Below are 19,013 nucleotides of genomic sequence, written 5' to 3' on the forward strand. Positions count from 1 at the left end.
CTTTATACAGGTATCCCTTGCTTAACGTGGATTTGATTATCGCGACAAAATTAATTGTGGCAATCCCTTGATATACACGGCAAGAGTTTTGATTAATGCGCCTTTAAATTTACCACGCAAAATCATGCTCATGCCACGAGGCTTCTAGCCTCATGGTCATCCAAATTCTCTTAATGATCTGTGTGAGAATGTGAAAGTTTTATTTTTCCCACCAAATACAGCATCATTGTTACAACCTATGGACATGGTAGTCAATGCAACTTTCAAAGCCTATTTTCTTAAAAAGACATTCTCAAAGACAGTTGAAACAACAACGGATTTCCCACCCTCATGGCATGAAAATCATGCCATGAGGGTGGGAAAATTCCGAGAAAATCATGCCACGAGGCTGAGTGTCCACCAGTTACTTTGCTACTAGCATTAAGAGTGGGTACATTACAAGCTCCAGTTGTTCTGTTGTACGTATTTACAAATTACGTTCTTCGTAAATTTTACAGCCCATTGATCATGTTGAAGAATAAGAGCAATCCCACAGCCGGGTCGTTACCTTAGATACAAAACTTGATATAATTAAAAGATTTAAACGTGGTGAAAGTAAAAGTAAGATCGGATGTGAAATTGGTTTTAACGAGTCTACAATACGGACTATTTTATCCAAAACTGATGAGCATTGCGAGCAAGGTAAAGTGGAGTGCTATAATGGTTGAAATGGATGATCTGTTGATTATTTGGCTGGAAGACTGCAATCAAAAGAGAATTCCAATTAGTGCCTATAATATCACAGCCAAAGCTCTAAGCTTGTTTTAAAAACTTAAAGAGACTAAATATAAAGAAGACAATTCAAAATTTGCAGCTGGCAAAGGCTGACTTAAAAATTTTAAATCTAGAGCTGGACTAAAGAATGTGAAAATAACAGGTGAAGCTGCAAGTGCCGATGAAGGTGCTGCATTCACATTTCCTGCTGAGCTGCAGAAAATCATCAAAGAAAATTATTACGATTACCGCCAAATTTTCAATGTAGATGAAACTGGACTCTATCGGGAAAAAATGCCATCTAGAACTTTTATATCAAAAAAAGAAGCAGCGCAGCCTGGCTATAAAGTATCAAACGATTGCTTAACTGTTATGCTTGGAGGGAATGCTAATGGGAGATTTTAAATTGAAGCTGCTGCTTGTCTATCGAACTCAGAACCCACAGGCTTTAAAAGGATGTAACAAGAACTCTTTACCTGTAATTTGGCAGGCAAATCAGAATCTTGGGTTAACCAAAGTCTATTCGAAGATTGGTTTAAGTCTTATTTTTGCCTGGCAATTGGAACTTATTGCAAGAGAAATAACTTAGCTTTCAAAACTCTTTTGCTTTTAGACAACACACCTGGTCATCCAAATTCTCTTAATGATCTGTGTGTGAATGTGAAAGTTTTATTTTTCCCACCAAATACGACATCATTGCTACAACCCATGGACATGGGCTTCATTGCAACTTTCAAAGCCTTGAAATTTGAGAAAGAATTCAAACTTTCAAAGCCACGCAATTGAGAAAGATTTCTTAAAAAGTCATTCTCAAAGGCAGTAGAAACAACAACGGGAGAAAATGCGATTATGCTCCACGAAATTTGGAAAAAATTTAACATTAAACACGCAATTGAGAACATTCATGACTTGTGGGAGCAAGTGTCTTCTAGTTGCATGAAAGCTGTTTGGAAAAACCTTCTGCCAGAATGCGCTAATGACTTAGGTTGTTTTCAAAATCCTGTGAACAACGTGGTCAAAGAATTTATTGCAATTGGTGAAGACCTCAGTTTTGATGGTGTTGATGCAGAAGATGTTAAAGAAATATTGGATTCAAATTCAAAAGATTTCAGTGACAACGATCTTCTTAAAATTGAACAATGCACATATGAAGACAATGAACAAATGGAATGTGAAGATGAGGTTCCAATGGAAATGACAGTCAAAGAACTGGATGGAATATTTCGCAGTTTAGAATCGCTTAAGCAGCAAGTAACAGATATGGATCCAGATGTTAATCGAAGAATGCTTGTATGGATCCAGATGTTAATCGAAGAATGCTTGTTTGCCGAGGTCTGGAGAGTCATTTTGCTTGTGATCGTAGAATTTATGCTGATAAGAAAAAAACTAAAACTCTTTAAAAAACTAAAACTTCAAATGACTCTTTATAACTTCTTTTGGTTAGAAAAAATTGCAGTAACTAATGTAGGTACAAGTATTTATTAGACATTTACTTTGCATTCATTTTTTATCTTTCCTTAAAGAGTATCATATAAAACCAACTATTAGTACAGTAATCGATCAGGGACAAATTGTACTTTTTACCATTGATTATTAGATTTGATTAATGCGATTTTGATATACGTGGTAACATCGAGGTATTAATTAACCGCATTAATCGAGGGAATACCTGTGCTTCACATCAACCCTTAAACGGAGTAAAGGATCCAAGATATTGAAAAGTACATCACCAATATAGAAATCAAAGAAGGCAATGGCAAACCACTTCTGTATATATTCTTCTTATTATTATTATCCATGCCTCCATGGAGTCAAAAGACTCATTGTGGGAGGCCGTTTTTAGGAAACACAAAGCTTATCATACCACTCCTTGAACCCATTGACCGTTCCCACTCCAACCACTCTCTCAGACAATGCATTCCAAGGTTCAACCACCCCCCATTCAAAGAAACCACTCCTCACCCTCTTGCGCACAGCCTCCTTTCGTAACTTCCAGGGATGGCCCTTGTCATCGCTCCTTCCTGCCATTCCACCAAGTGAATGAACTCTCCAATGTATACCCTGTAACTGCCTCTCAACAGTTTAAATCTCGATCATATCACCTCTCCTTCTTCTATCCACCAAATGCTGCAGTCCACATTCCCTCAGTCGATCCTCATAACTCATATTGTACAGATCTCAAACCATTTTTGTTATCTGCCTCTGTACCCTTTCCACAGTCAATTTATCCCCTTCAAATCCTGGGGACCAAATCTGAGAACAGTAGTCTAAGTGTGTTTTTTAAGAGCCTTATACAATGGAATGATAACTCTTTTATCTCTGCAGGTCAGAGTTCTTCTCAGTATTGCAGTAATCCTCTGAGTTACCCTCACCACCTTTGCAATATGCTCCCTGAATTTCAGTTTTCTATCAATCATCATCCCAGATCTCTTGTCTCCCCTACTTCCTCCAGTACAGCTCCTCCAATCGAGTATGCATCCTCCCATCGATGGATCCCAAACCTCAAGACATTACATTTTGCTGCTTTAAACTGACATCCCCATTCATTTTCCCGTATGTCTAGTTTATTCAAATCCTCTTGCGGGGCTGCCACATCTGCACTATTACTGATAACCCTTCCCAGCTTCACATCATCTGCAAACAACTGAATGTCCCCTTGCAATCCATTGACAATATCATTGATATAAAGGTTGAACAATTCAGGTCTCAGTACTGATCCCTGTGGAACCCCACTTGTAACCTTCTGCTTCCTTGATATTGCCCCACCATACACAACTCTCTGATACCTATCAGTCAGGCAATCCTGAATCCATTTGTCTAACCTGATATTTAAACCCATGTGCTGCAACTTAAATATCAGCTTATCATGTGGCACCCTGTCAAACGCCTTTGCAAAATCCAAAAAAATGGCAGTATATGCCTTTCCCTCATCAACTGCTCTTGTCACTTTATTATAAAAGGCAATCATATTACTAAAGCAAGAGCGCCCCTTAACAAATCCATGTTGATTCTCAGACATAACATTATCCTCATCTACCCAACGCAGTATATAGTCCCTCACTAATTTCTCCAAGACCTTAACAACTACTGATGACACACAAACAGACGTATAATTAGACACTTCCAGTCTGCTACCGCTCTTATGCAGCAGCATTATCTTACCGTTCTTCCATTCCCTGGGTACCTTTCCCACATCCAGACAAGTGAAAGAACACTTGGTTATATACTGAGTGATTATAAAATAACGTCCAGTGTTCAGAGCCCTCTAGCGAGTAATGTATTGGACAAAACACACCAATATTCGGCAGACGTACACAGTGGAGCATGGGGATTCGATTTAACGAAAAAAAAAGTACCAAAAGCCGCCAACAGGGGAAATTTTGGCGCTGCCAAATTAATTTTAGTAGGTGTGACTAATGAATGACTAAATGGCAAATGAGAGACAGCACACATCAGTTTCATGACGTTTATTGTTAATTACAAATGAGGTTCAATATGACCACTATTCTGATGTTCCAGGAACTGCATATGGTGCACAACATTTTCCACAGTGGCTCGCAACATATCGGAATTGATTTGTCTCACGTGTAACGTTATTCGATCTTTCAAAGTTGGAATATCGGGGACATGTCCTTGATACACAATGCTTTTAAGAAATCCCCACAGCCAAAAGTCACAAGTATTGAGATCAGGCAATCTCGGTGGCCATGGTGTGGGAAATGCACGACTAATAATTCTTCTGTCAGAGAAATGTTGTCACAAAACACGCTGTACCTGAAGTCCGATGTGGGGTGGTGCACCATCCTGCATGAAAATGTTCGAATCGAGACATCCTCTTTGCTGCAGTTGTGGAACCACAAAGTTCTGTAGCATATTGGCATACCTGTTAGCATTGACGGAACAGGTCACTGGTCCATTTTCCTCGTAAAAGTATGGACCGATGATAAAAGATGCCGTAAATCCGCACCACCACACTGTGACTTTGGGTGAGTGGATAGGCATCTGCAGACACATGCGAGGATTAGTTGCAGCCCAAACGAGACAGTTGCATTTGTTAATATCGCCGTTCAAATAAAAGTGCACTTCGTCACTCCATAAAATCTGCCATGGCCATGCCTCATCCACTTCCATGCTCGCTAAGAATCTCAAAGATAAGTCGATTCATGTGGTCGCATCACCAGGGCGCAATTCTTGAACATGACTGATTTTCTAGGGGTAAAACTTCAACATCTGATGTAGGATTTTCCACACCATTGCGTATGCGATATCTGTTTGCCAGGATATTGCTCGTGCACTGCTGGTGCCCTGCACATTTGTCATCTCCTGTTCCACAATAGCAGTTACAACTTGTTCAACTTGTTGGTGATTGATTGGTTTGCATCCCCTGACTACCTGCACTGCTAGAATTCCAGTAGTTTCAAATTGCCGAATCAGTTTTCGTAAGTTTGTTACGCTAATCGGTTATTTTTGTAAATTTTTCATACGCCGAAAATCACGAAGATGATTTTCGGCTGATAATGGAGTTTGACTAACAAAGCACGCTCACGTAAGGTAAGAGGCATTGAAAAGCAGTTCGTCTACGAATGATAAGAAATCTCACAGGCTTTCCTTTTATTGCATGATCGCTCACAAGAAACGCGATAATGCATTTTACTCAGTAAACAGCGCCAAAATTTTGCCTGTTGGCAACTTTTGGTACTATTTTTTTTTTTTGTTAAATCTAATCCCCATGTTCCACTGTGTACGTCTACCGAATATTAGTGTGTGTTTCGTGCAGTACATTACTCGAGAGAGGGCTCTGAACACTTGACGTTATTTTATAATCACCCAGTACATGGTTTAATCCTTTGTCCAAGTGTAAGCAAACAATATTTGTGTCTGAAGTATTTTCAAGATTGGGGCAACTTGTGGTAAAGGTGGTATGACTTCACATCACTTGCCTTAGTATCCCATACTGCAAACCACATCTCCTTGCGTACATGTATAATGCTATGCATTAATGGAAAGGGTCACTACCCAGACTGGTTTCAACCTTTATCGAGGTCTCATCAGTGGGAGCCAGACCCAGAGGTGATACCAAGGTTGAAGTAATGCAGAAGTCATATTTACATATACAAGTTGCCAAAAGGTGCCACACCTTATTATTAAAATACTCTGGATTAGAGATAGATAGTTGAAAGTTTGTCCACTTGGTTATGCTGTAAATTAAAGATACCAAGAAATTATATACTGGTTTAATCCTTGTGTTCTTGTTTTGAATTTATTTGGAGTGTAAGCAAACAAAGTTTGCACCTGAAGCATTTTCAGGACTGGGGCAAAGGATTAAACCAAGTATATAATTTCTTGGTATTTTTAATTTATAGTATTACCAAGTGGAGAAAAACTTTCAACAACTCCTTAAAATCCAATTTGAACTTCAAAACAAATCTTGTGGTCTCCATTTTTAATTTTCTCACCATCCATCTGTTGTTGGATCAGTGCTCTTCAAGTTCAGCTGTTAATCTGTTGCTGATGTATAATTGTTCAACTATTCTATATTGCCAAAATACTTGTTTTTATGAAAAACAACTGTATTATTGCTCATTTAACAAATTCTGTGAACTAAATAAATATAATTGAAACTATTACAAATATCACATACTTGGTAAGTAAAGTTTAATCTAAAATAATATGTTTAAACAGATATCAGTTTATTATCAGGCAAATGACAAGTTGATAGTATACACTTATAAAATCAAAATTTAGAATTCTAATGTACAAAAACCAACTGCGAAAAAGATTCATAATTGTAAATTATGATTTGACATCAGTGGACATAATCATAATTTACAGTTATGAATTTTTTTAAAGGAAAAAAAAAAACTTTTTAAAAATTTATCTTATACCTAACAAAACTTACAATACTTTTGATGCTTATGCTTAGATCTAAAGTAGTCACAAAGTTCTTCTTCTTCATTATTTTGTAATAATTCATTGTTTATATCTTCTGATTGAATACTAATTTCAGAATCATCTGATGGTAGAGACATTTGGGAATTGACCTCATCTCCCAGTTTTTAAATTAGAAATGGTCTTTTATCAGTGAAAACAATTTTTCTTAATATCTTGCAAATAGAATGTATAAGAACCAGTAGAGTTAATTTCTGTACTTTTCAAAAATTATTATTATCTTCTATTCAACCAACTCTATAGTTGGTTGAATAGAAGATGCTCTCATAGCTAACATTGTAGAGTCCTGAATATCATTTTGTTTATCCATCTCAGAATCCTCTCAAAGATTAATTATCCTCTTCAAATCCTAGTGACCATATCTGGGCACAGTAGTTCAGATGTAGCCCGATAAGGGCTTTATACAATGGAACCACCTTTCTGTCTCTATTGTTTAAAGTCCTTCTTAGTGTTGCAGCAATCATCTTGTTGTGTCAGAAATAACCGGCCCACTAACAGTCAGCCATTTATTTCAGACCCAACATGAGAGGAAATTGACTTACGATAAAAACATGCTTATACTCTCAAGAGCAGGAGTGAAGAAATAATTAATTAATTTAATCAAAAAGGGTATACCAATTTAATTAGTAAGACTTATAAAATAGTCCAAATTGTATTCTAAATTCATGCCCAGTATGGGAAAATTATGTTAAAGAAATCAGGATCATATGTCAACCAATCAGCAGAAGGTCAAATCACTACGTAAGAGTCCACAGTGACACAGCAGAAAAACCGTATAGCCATCCAGTAACCTCAACCGTAACAGTTTCATCAAGAGAGGCGTGGAGAAAAGAATGTAACTTAAGTAGGTGACAAAAGCACAGAGAGGGCACTCGCGGATGAAATATAAGGAGCCGCGCACACTTTAAACGCTCTCTCGTGTTCCTGTGTTCCTGTTCGAAGGCCGCCAGTATCCAGCAACATTCCACATTGCTATGGGATCCGTTATGCACAAGATATCCGGCAGAACATCAGCAGACCAGCAGACAGAGCCGTTGGTAAATCTGCTACCAATGTGAGGACAGCGAAAGAGATCCTTCAAGGAGAAAAGAAAGCAACAGACAGCGGAGCGGCAAGAGACTCTTGCCACGTCCGAAGAAAACCCAGGATTAAGGTTAAGGAGCCATCTTCACTAAGGAAAAGCCGGTAAGGTGCAGAACTTTTATTTTATATATATATAACAAGTCATAGAGAAAGAAAGGAAACAAAAGGAGAGAAATCTTTGAGCATAGCCCTGCTCGAGCCCATCTAAGTGATCCATTTGGACTAATCGTCTGTGATAAGACCTTCCTATGTTAGTTTTATCTCTTGTGTAAGAAAGACATTATAGTAGAACAGTTATTAAATGATTCAGTATATGTGATAATGTATGAAGGCCCTGTTTCCTACAGAGAGCCTACAACTTATATAAGATTTACAAGGAAGAGTTCGGTCCTCTGACTAAAACAGTGACTGTTGATTGAGTGAATATATATCATGCACATTTAGCTAAGATTGTAATTTTCGAGAATTGCATAACCACAGGAGCATCACTTAATCCTAATGCTAGATGCAAGAATATGGATGATTAACTAATGCTCTTGACATAAATTAGATGAGTTTGTATGATAAGAGATATATAAGAGAAGTTTTAACATTTAGGATATTTGAATGACCTATCACAGTAGTAAGAAAATCTATGCATGAATTATTATTATTATTATTATTATTATTCAGGCCTCCATGGAGTGAAAAGACTCATTGGGAGGTCCTTTCTAAGAACATAAAGTCTGTGAAGACTCATCGAGGGGAGGTCCCCCCCCCCTAAGAAACACAAAGTCTATCATACCACTCCTTAAACTCATTGACTGTTCTCGCTCTCACCACTCCATCATGCAATGTATTCCACAGTTCAACCACCCTCCATGCAAAGAAACCAATCCTCACCCTCTTGCTCACAGTTTCCTTTCTTAACTTCCAGGGATAGCCTCTTGTCATCACCCCTTCCTGCTGTTCACAACCAAGCAAAAGAACTCCCCAGTGTCAACCCCTGTAACCACCTCTCAACATCTTAAAAGTCTCAATCTTATCACCTCTCCTTCTTCTATCCACCAAACTCTGCAGTCCACATTCCCTCAGCCGATCCTCATAACCAAAATTGTACAGTCCTGAAACCATCTTTGTCATCCATCTTTGTACCCTTTCCACAGTAATTTATTCCCTTCAAATCCTGGGGACCAAATCTGAGAACAATAGTCTAAGTGTGGTCTGATCATAGACTTATACAACGGAATGATAACCTTTTTATCTCTGCAGGTCAGTGTCCTTCTCATAATTGCAGCAATCCTCTGTGTTACCTTCACCACCTTGCAATATGGCCCCTAAATTTCAAGTTTCTATCAATCATCAACCCCAGATCTCTTGTCTCCCCTACTTCCTCCAGTATAACTCCTCCCATAGAGTATGCAGCATCCCATCGATGTTTCCCAAACCTCAAGACCTTACATTTTGCTGCATTAAACTGAGATCCCCATTCATTTGCCCATCTATCTAGCTTATTCAAATCCTCTTGCAGGGCTGCCACATCTGCACTATTACTAATAATCCTTCCCAGCTTCGCATCATCCGCAAACAACTGAATATCCCCTTGCAATCCCCTGGCAATGTCATTGATATAAAGGTTAAACAATATAGGTCCTAGTACTGAGCCCTGTAGGACCCCACTTGTAACCCTCTGCCTCCTTGAAACTGCTCCACCATACACAACTCTCTGATACCTATCAGACAACCAGTCCTGAATCCAGTTGACCAATCTGACACCCAGACCCATGTGCTGCAACTTAAATATCAGCTTATCATGTGGGACCCTGTCAAATGCCTTCGCTAAGTCTAAGAAAATTGCAGTATATGCCTTTCCCTCATCTAATGTTCTTGTAACTTTATTATAAAAGGCTAGCATATTGCTAAAACAAGAGCGCCCTTTCACAAATCCATGTTGACTCTCACAGATAACATTACCCTCATCTGCCCAATGCTGTATACGGTCCCTCACTACTTTCTCCAAGATCTTAACAGCTACTGATGACACACAAACTGGCCTGTAATTAGACACTTCCAGTCTGTTACCACCCTTATGTAATGGCACTATCTTACCTTCCTTCCATTCCCTGGGTACCTTTCTTGCAGTCAGACTTTTATTGAAAAGTCAGGTTAAAGGCACTGTCAGTTTCCTAGCACATTCTCTCAAAACTTGTGGTGAAATACCATCCAGTCCCAAAGCTTTACTGACATCCAGAGTACTCAGTATCTGAAACACACTCTACTCCTGTACCTCTAAACCTCGAAACTGCCCTATCCCTCTAGCATTAAAACTGACTCCTCTAGGATGATATACTCCAATAAAGTGTTCATTGAACAATTCCACTATGTCCTCTGCATCAGTCACTCTATTACCATTTTTATCCCACAATATCATTCTTCCACAGTCATTTCTCCTCTTACTGGCCACATAGCTAAAAAATTCCCTAGGGTTTTCTTTAGATCTTAGGACCAATCTCCTCTCATTTGTCCTTTTATTATTGAGATATAATTTTGTGTAAATGCCTTTTGTTTAAATAAATGTATTCTTCTAAACTAAAACTTGTGAGTGCTTGTGTTTGAGACTGAATTACCAATTAGAAAAGTTCGGACCTGTACAAGTAGGGGATAAGAGTTATGTCCATACAAGGTAGAGATGCAAGAGGGAAATAGGGCCAGTGGTTTTGAGGCAGTATGGTGTGAGATAGAGGTGAATAGAATCAAATACTTGGTGGGATGTTGTTATAGACCTGGTAATGTGGATGGTGGTGATAGTGAAATGTATAGTCAAATAAGCCAAGCAAATAAGATAAGGGTGATCATTATGGGTGATTTTAATTATGGCAATATAGACTGGAATGAAGAGATAGCAACTGGATGTAACGAAAATGAGTTTCTTGAGTTTTTGAGGGATAACTACCTCAGACAGTATGTAACAGAGGGCACACGAGGATTAAGGGTCTTGGATTTGGTCATCTCATCGGAGGATGTAATTATCAATGAGGTGTCAAATCATCCACCAATTGGTGAAAGTGACCATGAAGTGATTACCTGGGTTGTTGCCAGCAGTGCAAGGACCCCTGTGAAAAAAGGGTATATGTGGAACTACAAGGGGGGGGGGGGATTATGAAGAGCTCAGGAGACAGCTTGCAGGTGTAGCATGGAATGAGGAGTTAGCTGGGAAAGAGATCAATGCAGCTTGGGGGATTTTCAAAAACTATTTAGTAGATGCAATATCTAAATGTATACCATGGGTGAGAAGTTTAAATAAGGTAGGTGTGAGATGGATGAATAAAGAGATTAAGCATGCAATACAGAGAAAAAGGGCATTGTGGAGGCAGCATAAGAGAAGTGGAAGTAACCAATTTCATGAGGTCTACAAAGACCAGGCAAGGAGGGTGACTTGGTTGGTGAGAGTAGCTAAAGAGAGGCATGAACAGCAGTTAGCTAATGAAGCCAAAAAGAATCCTAGGGAGTTCTTTCGATATGTAGCCAGAAAAAAGAAAGAATGATTATGGAAGGATGACATTGATTGGAGGAAATGGTATAAAGACAGCTGTTGCAGAATGTGTGGTGGTGATACTTAATGAGCAGTTCATAAAGATCTTTCAATCTTGTGAATGTGACTTCATGGAGAGATTAAGAGCAGTTGATGATGGGGAGGAGAGACTGAGTGTAAGTGAGCAAGAGGTGTTTGGGGAGTTGAGTAAACTAGATGTAAATAAGGCTGTGGGACTTGATAATATATCACTGCGTATTCTGAAGGAATGTGCCAGAGAGTTGACACCTGCCTTGACATGTTTCTTTAATACGAGTCTTGCACTTGGTCAAGTTCCTAAAGAGTGGAAGGAGGGCAAGATTGTGCCACTTCATAAAAGAGGTGATCGAACTCAAGCATCAAACTATAGGCCTATCTGTGTGTCAGGTGTTGTGGTTAAGTTGTTGGAGAAGCTTGTGAGAACTAGGATCCAGAGTTGGGTTGACAACAATGGTATTATCTTTGATGGACAACATGGATTTGCTAAAGGGAGGTCATGTTTTAGTAATCTAATTACTTATTACAATAAAGTGACTGCTTCCTTGGACAGAGAAGAAGGATACACAGTAATATACTTGGATTTCGCAAAAGCTTTTGATAGAGTACCTCACGATAAGTTGACAGTCAAACTAGAGCAGATGGGGTTGGATATTAGATTAGTGCATTGGATTGGAGACTGGCTATCTGATAGGTATCAACAAGTTGTGTATGAGGGTGCAATATCCAGGAAAAGGAAAGTCACTAGTGGAGTGCCTCAAGGGTTTGTTTTAGGGCCATTACTATTTAACTTGTATATTAATGATATTGGTGAAGATTTGGATGGAGATATTCAGTTGTTTGCAGATGATGCAAAGTTGGGACGAACCATAAAGAGTAGTGAAGATGTTGTGGCCTTGCAAGAAGACTTGAATAAATTGAGTGATTGGGCAAGCAAATGGGGATGTGAGTTCAATGTTGCAAAATGTAAGGTTTTAAAATTTGGAAAACAAAGATGGGATGCAGAATTTATGCTTGGTGAGAATATATTGTTGGAAGTAGAGGAAATAAGAGATCTGGGGGTGATAGTGGATAAGGATCTAAAATTTAGGGGACACATCGCCAAAATTGTGAAGACAACACAAAGACTTCTGGGAATGATGCGGAGGACACTGACGTGTAGAAGTAGGGAGATTCTTGTTCCATTGTATAAGGCTTTGATTAGGCCACACATGGACTATTGTGCCCAGATTTGGTCACCGGGTTTTCAGAAGGATGAAGAGATGTTGGAAAGGGTCCAAAGGCGACTGACTAAGGTAGTTTCTGACCTCTGGAATGTCGAGTATGAGGAAAGATTGAAAAGATGTAATTTGCAGAGTCTAGTGGAGAGAAGGAAGAGGGGAGATATGATAGAGACCTACAAGTTGGTATGGGGTTGTTATAGGATCAATGGTGGAGAAGTTCTACAGAGAATAGTGCGAGATCAGGGGAGAACCAGAGGTCATCCTTGGAAACTGTATAAAGAGGGTGTGAGTAGGGGAGTGAGAGGCAGGTTTTTTTCGTGCAGAGTTGTGAGTGATTGGAATGCCTTGCCTGAGAGTGTAGTGTCTGCAAGGAGTTTGAATGTGTTTAAGACACGGTATGATGAGATGTGTGTGAGATAAAAGGACCTCCTAGATGAGTCTTTGACTCCATTAGGTCTTGTTTAATAATAATAATAAATAATAATAATAATAATATTGTATAAAGAGAGGAAAATAGGGGAGCCACGACTGCATACCACATGATCTCTAACCTCAATTAAGTTGTTGGTATAATTAGTAGCTCAAATCTTAGTATCAGAAACTGGTTTCTGGCTGGCACAGTCGATCTTTAAAAATTTGTCAGGAACTGATTTCAGGTACACGTAACTTCTTAAGATATAAAACTAAAATAGGGTATAATAGGATAACAAAATACCCAAAGTCAAAAAGAAAACCAAAAGGGGACAGTGCAACGACATAACAATCCGGGTTGCCTTCACCAGCTGCATGATATGCTCCTTAAACTTAAAATTTTATCAACAATCACCCAAGATCCCTTGCCTGATCCATTTCCTCTAGTATAGATCCACTATATTTAGCATAAAGTGGATACGATAGCAAATGGGAGACTACATATAGCATATGTAGTCTCCCATTTGTGGATCCGCAACTTCAAGACTCTACATTTAGTGGCATTAAACTGATATCTCCATTCATTTGTTCACTTTTTCAACTTATTCAAATCCTCTTGAGAAGCCAAAACATCAGCAGCACTGTTACTAATAACTCTTCCAAACCTTCACATCATCTTCAAATAACTGAATGCAACCCAGTAACAATATTATTATTGACACAAAAGAAAAGCAAAGGTCCCAGTACTGTTCCCTGTGGAATCCCACTTGTGACTTTCTTCTTTCTTGATGCAGCACCCCCATACACAACTCTAATATCTATCAGCTAGCCAATTTCCAATTCAATTCACATGTTGCAACTTAAATATCAACTAATTATGTTGCACCCTATCAAATACATTTGGAAAAAAAAAAAAATGGCACTTTTTGTCTTTCCCTCACTTTATTATAAAAGGTAAGCAAATTACTGAAACAAATAGGTGTCCTTGAAAAAATCCACGCTGCCCTTCAGAGATTATGTTATCTTCATCTGCCCAATTCTGTGTATGATCCCTTACTAATTTCTCCAAAAATGTTAACAGCCACAGAAGAAATACAAACTGGTCTGTTAGTTTGATGCCTGCATTCTATCACAATTCTTGTGCAATGGCACTATCTTATCCTTCTCTCTCACTCACTGGGCACTTTTCCATTAACTAGAGTTATCATTGAATAACCAAATCAATGGAGCTGTTAGTTCCTTAGCACATTCTTTCAAAACATGCAGTGAAATCCCATCCAATCCCATTCTCCTATTGACTTCCAGTCCAATATTTGAAACACATTCTTCTCATGCACCTCTAAGCCTTCAGTCCTTCCTCCAGGAATAAGACCTGCTTTTCCAAGATGAAATGTCCCAATAAATTGATCCTTAAACATCTCCACTATATCATCTGCAATCGTCACTTTAGCTGCAACTGTTTCCATCTAATAGGGCCATTTGTCCACAATAATTTCTCTGCATACTGACCACATAATGAAAAGAATTTCTTAAGATTTTCTTTGGACTGTAGAGCCAATCTCTCCTTGTATTCCATTTTTATCTTTTCTTACTATACTAGTCACTTTCTTGGCCTGAGTCTTATATTCCTCATGCAACTGTTCTCTACTTGTATACTGACTGACACCTCTCTTTTGCAATTCTTCCATCCATAGAACTGCTTTAAGCTAATTTCTAAGATTATTATAATTGTTAGCCTTATAATTCCACATAAATTCCTTTCTCCTTGAAACTTCTACATGTCTTTTTAGCCTCAAAGTCAAGACTGCATGGTCACTCTCACCAGTGGGGGTTGAAGATTGACATTTCAGTCACAATCATTTCCTCTCATGCAAGGACCAAATTTAAAACTTCATTAAATTACTTGAATCATTTTGACATTACGTAAGCACTATTCACAATCAAGTTCTGAAGAATGAGATTCCTTATCTTATTCTTACTAAATTCCAAAAAGTTTCAATTTTCCTTTGTTTTCTTATAGAAAGGCTTAATTGTTGTTCATTATCCATAATAAAGCTTCATGGTATAACTAACACCAAGAAGAAAAAAAATATATTTATTAAACTCACTAATATTTTGCTGGTCATGCAGAAGGAATTTGTGTAGTTGTAGGTAAACCTATGGACTATAGGTTTACCTACAACTTGAGAAAGCCTTGTTCACTAAAGTGTGGAAGTGCAAAGTCAAGAGAACTAAAACTATTATGGCAAGTGTGTGTGCACACACATGCATGCAGACAGCCATGTAGTTGATACAATCGTAAGGATGGTTGAAGACCTTAGGAAATATTACAGTTTATGTAAACTAGTGCTAGACGTATCAGGAAAAAGAGGGAGAAGATTTGGGCTTTGGTGGGTGATCTTGCCAAATGTTATAGCACAAGTTATAACAAAATGACAGTAATGGCAGGTCACATGAGGCAATCTGATGTGTAAGCTGGGGGGGGGGCAAAAGAAGATGATTTTTAAGATATGCATCAGAAAATTAGCACGAGTGGAAGTCGAGTAATTATATAGGAGACTTGAACTATGAGAACATAAATTATAAGGAGGAAAATGCAAGTAAAAAAAAATCAAGAAAAATGGAATTTATACAACTACTAAGAGATAATTACTTGAAACAACATTATGGAAAGGATTTGAGGTTTAAGAGTGTCGGATCTGGTCAATGGATCACAAGATTTGTCCATAATTAGCAACATTGCTGCTTCTGGTTATGTAAAGTGATCATGTGGTAGATATCTGAAGGCAGTACCCAAGTATGGTGCTAGGTGATGATGCTGTTTAGTATTAGTATTTTATCATTTTATCACTAAGATGAAACTGGATCTTAGTGATCCAGTTTCATCTTAGTCATTGCCGATGTACTGTATGAAGTTTGGTCCAGTTTCCTGGACCAGCTGGCATACAGTACATCACTGATCAACTGCGAGAAGTCTCCCCAAAAACAAGCTCAACATGTTCATCTAAAATGGCAGGTCGTCCTGCATGGCAGCTATCATTGGGGTGATCTTGCCCTGCACAAAATACACAGACCCATCTTGCAACAGTTTGGTACAGTAGTGTACTATCACCACAGGATTCTTAAAAATTAAGAATCCTGTGGTGACAGGATTCGCATTTTTATCAACATGTTCATCTAAAATGGCAGGTCGTCCTGCATGGCAGCTATCATTGGGGTGATCTTGCCCTGCACAAAATACACAGACCCATCTTGCAACAGTTTGGTACAGTAGTGTACTATCACCACAGGATTCTTAAAAATTAAGAATCCTGTGGTGACAGGATTCGCATTTTTGCATTTATACCTCATGCAACCTAGACCTTGATCCAGGATTGGTGGTCTAATTTGTGAGCACACCTTAGAGTGTTTCACACTGAGATGTTGACTTTAACCATTTCTCCTCACAAGTTATGATGGTTTCTGTCGCCTTGACCACATGTACAGTGCATACAAATAGTGCCTCTATTTCTCAAGAGTGACATTTGAGTTACCAACTACATCTCCTGACAGTGTTGCCACTACTTTCTTTACAACCCTTGTATATATTATTTTTTTTGAAATCTGTAAATCAAATATCAATAAGCTGAACCTAATCTTATACTCCCATTAGATTTATTTCTTGTGAAGTTAGTAATGGATAAAGCGTCACATGAAAAGTTACATTTCTGCTAAAGCAAAAGACAAAATTAGAGACTTACTTTTAATAATCACTCTTGAAATGTTAGAGAGCACTCATGGCAGGAACTATGATACAAGGTGCTCAAGGAATTACACTAAAACACACTGTCTACTGCTGCTCGTTATTCTTTTGTTACTTTCAAGCTTTATAGTGAGAGTTTGCTATTTATTATATATAATTTAGTTTTTTTCTTGAATTTAATTTCCATCAATTAAAATTACAGGTTGGTCCACAACCTTGGTTGAGTCCATATACAGATCAAGCTATGAAGGCATTTGCAAAAATTGGCTATAAAAACATTCTTATGGTTCCCATTACATTTGTTAATGAGCACATTGAAACCCTTCATGAAATGGATATTGAATATGGACATGACTTAGCAAAAGAGGTAAGTTGTTAAAATTAATTTTTAGAGATGAGATACCTCTCTATATTTATTTAACTATTCATCATCATCAAATTCCTGACATGGGGTGTACAGGACATGATAGCACTACATGAAAAATTTACATCATTACTAACTTCCTATCTACAATTTTCCTCCAAATCAATCTGTTACCTGTCAAGACTGCAACATTATCAGATCTTATATTTCTATCGTCTAAGGCACTTTGTACCGTATCAATCCATCTGTATCTTGATCTTCCTCTGGGTCGTTTTCCTGCCAACCTGGTGGAGAACACTTGTTTTGCTAATCTTTCCTCGCCCATTCTGTTTAAGTGACCATGCCACCTGAGATTAGCTCTGCTAACACATTCCTGGATGCCGACAATGTCAAGTTCTTTCCTAATATCCTCGTTTTTAATATGATATTGTCATTGATGCCATCTGTTCATGCCTCTAATCTTTCTCAGGGCTCTCATATCTGCAGTCTCTAGTCTTTGGTCAAGTGTTTTACTTCTGACCCAGCTCTCAGATCCATACATTAAAACTGGTTTGAACACGGTCTCGTATACAGTAATTTAGTGTTCTGATTAATTTCTCTCTTATTACATATAAATTTATTCAGTTGACTTCCTACCATGCCAGCTTTATTGATTCTGTTGTCTATTCCCATATTTAATTTACCATTTTCACTAAAAATCATGCCTAAGTAGCTGAAATGTTTTACTTTTTCTATAGGTTCTCCATTCACAATGCAGTTGATATTTTCATTGTCCTTGTCTTTTTAATGCTGATCTTCACACCAAATCTATTACAACAGTTATTCAGTTTAGTCGGGAAATCTTGCAGACTTGTAGCAGATTTATTTAGAAGTATAACATCGTCCAGATCTTCCTTTCTGCAATCCTTCTCAACCGTTTCTCAATTGTACTTGCATAAATCTTACCTGGAACACTCAGTAGAGAAATACCTCTGCAATTCTCACATTCAGTTTTTTTTTTCCCTTTTTTATATGTGGGTACTATGAGAGCTGTACTCCAATCATCTGGAATTCATCCCTCTGTCCAGGCCTTCTGAACTATGCAGTGCAGCCACTGCAAGACTTTTATATCTCCATACTTGAGCATTTCTAGTCGAGTATCATCTATTCTTGCTGCCTTTCCACATTTCCAGCTTTTGATGGGTTTTTCTACTTCAAGTATGGATGTGTATTCCTGATTGCATGCCTGTTGAGTGTTTTTCACTACTGTGCTATCATTGATTGTTTTGTTTAGCAATTTTTTGAAGTAATTAGAATTAGAATTTTAAAAGCAATTGTATTGTCTGGATGGCCAAGTGATCTAAGGTATCAGACTCAAGGTTAATTTCCTTTCCTTGTGGAAAGGCTTATGTGTTCATCGCACATGTTGAATTGGATTTTAACGGTATTGATGCGAACACAGATTGTTAAGAAAATAACTATTTATTAACTTAAAAGCTAATATTTCATTGGTATTATATCCAGCATCTGCAGAGCACACAAACAAAGGTTATTACAATAACGAGACAGCCACAATCCGGTGTAATAATTGCAGCATGCAACACAAGACTAAAGTCCTAATTAGGTGCCATCTAAGTTATTAAAAAGAGTTTATAGTTCTAAGTTTATAGAAATCCCACACATACAGGGAGATATTTACACAAACAATCATACCATCACCCTTCTCAACAATATGTTATCTTAAAAACATTAACCCATAGAGCTAGAGCAATCTGTTCCAATGACATTGCTCTCACTGCTGAACTTTCTCATCTGCATCACACCTTCCTGACCAATGGCTATAATCCCCATAAGATAGATAAAATACTAAATGCTACCCAGAAATCCCCTCCACTATCCACCACAGAATACAACAAAACTATCACCATCCCATACATTAAAGGCACATCTGAAAAGATATTT

At 38.0% G+C, this 19,013-nt stretch overlaps 1 protein-coding gene across 3 annotated transcripts in view; it reads left to right on the plus strand.

Annotated features, from left to right (window-relative positions):
* FeCH (ferrochelatase, mitochondrial) overlaps positions 1-19,013 on the plus strand; it is a 227,938-nt gene that overhangs the window by 171,836 nt on the left and 37,089 nt on the right. For all 3 annotated transcript variants that reach the window (XM_090412719.1, XM_090412718.1, XM_090412717.1), the window contains one exon: positions 16,911-17,075. In XM_090412719.1, the coding sequence (XP_090268845.1) occupies positions 16,911-17,075 (165 nt within the window). The remainder of the gene's footprint in view (positions 1-16,910; positions 17,076-19,013) is intronic.

This window comes from Typopeltis vanoorti, chromosome 23 (assembly GCF_054136105.1).
Source record: "Typopeltis vanoorti isolate ZY-2024b chromosome 23, IOZ_Tvanoo_1.0, whole genome shotgun sequence".
Classification (NCBI taxonomy): domain Eukaryota; kingdom Metazoa; phylum Arthropoda; class Arachnida; order Uropygi; family Thelyphonidae; genus Typopeltis; species Typopeltis vanoorti.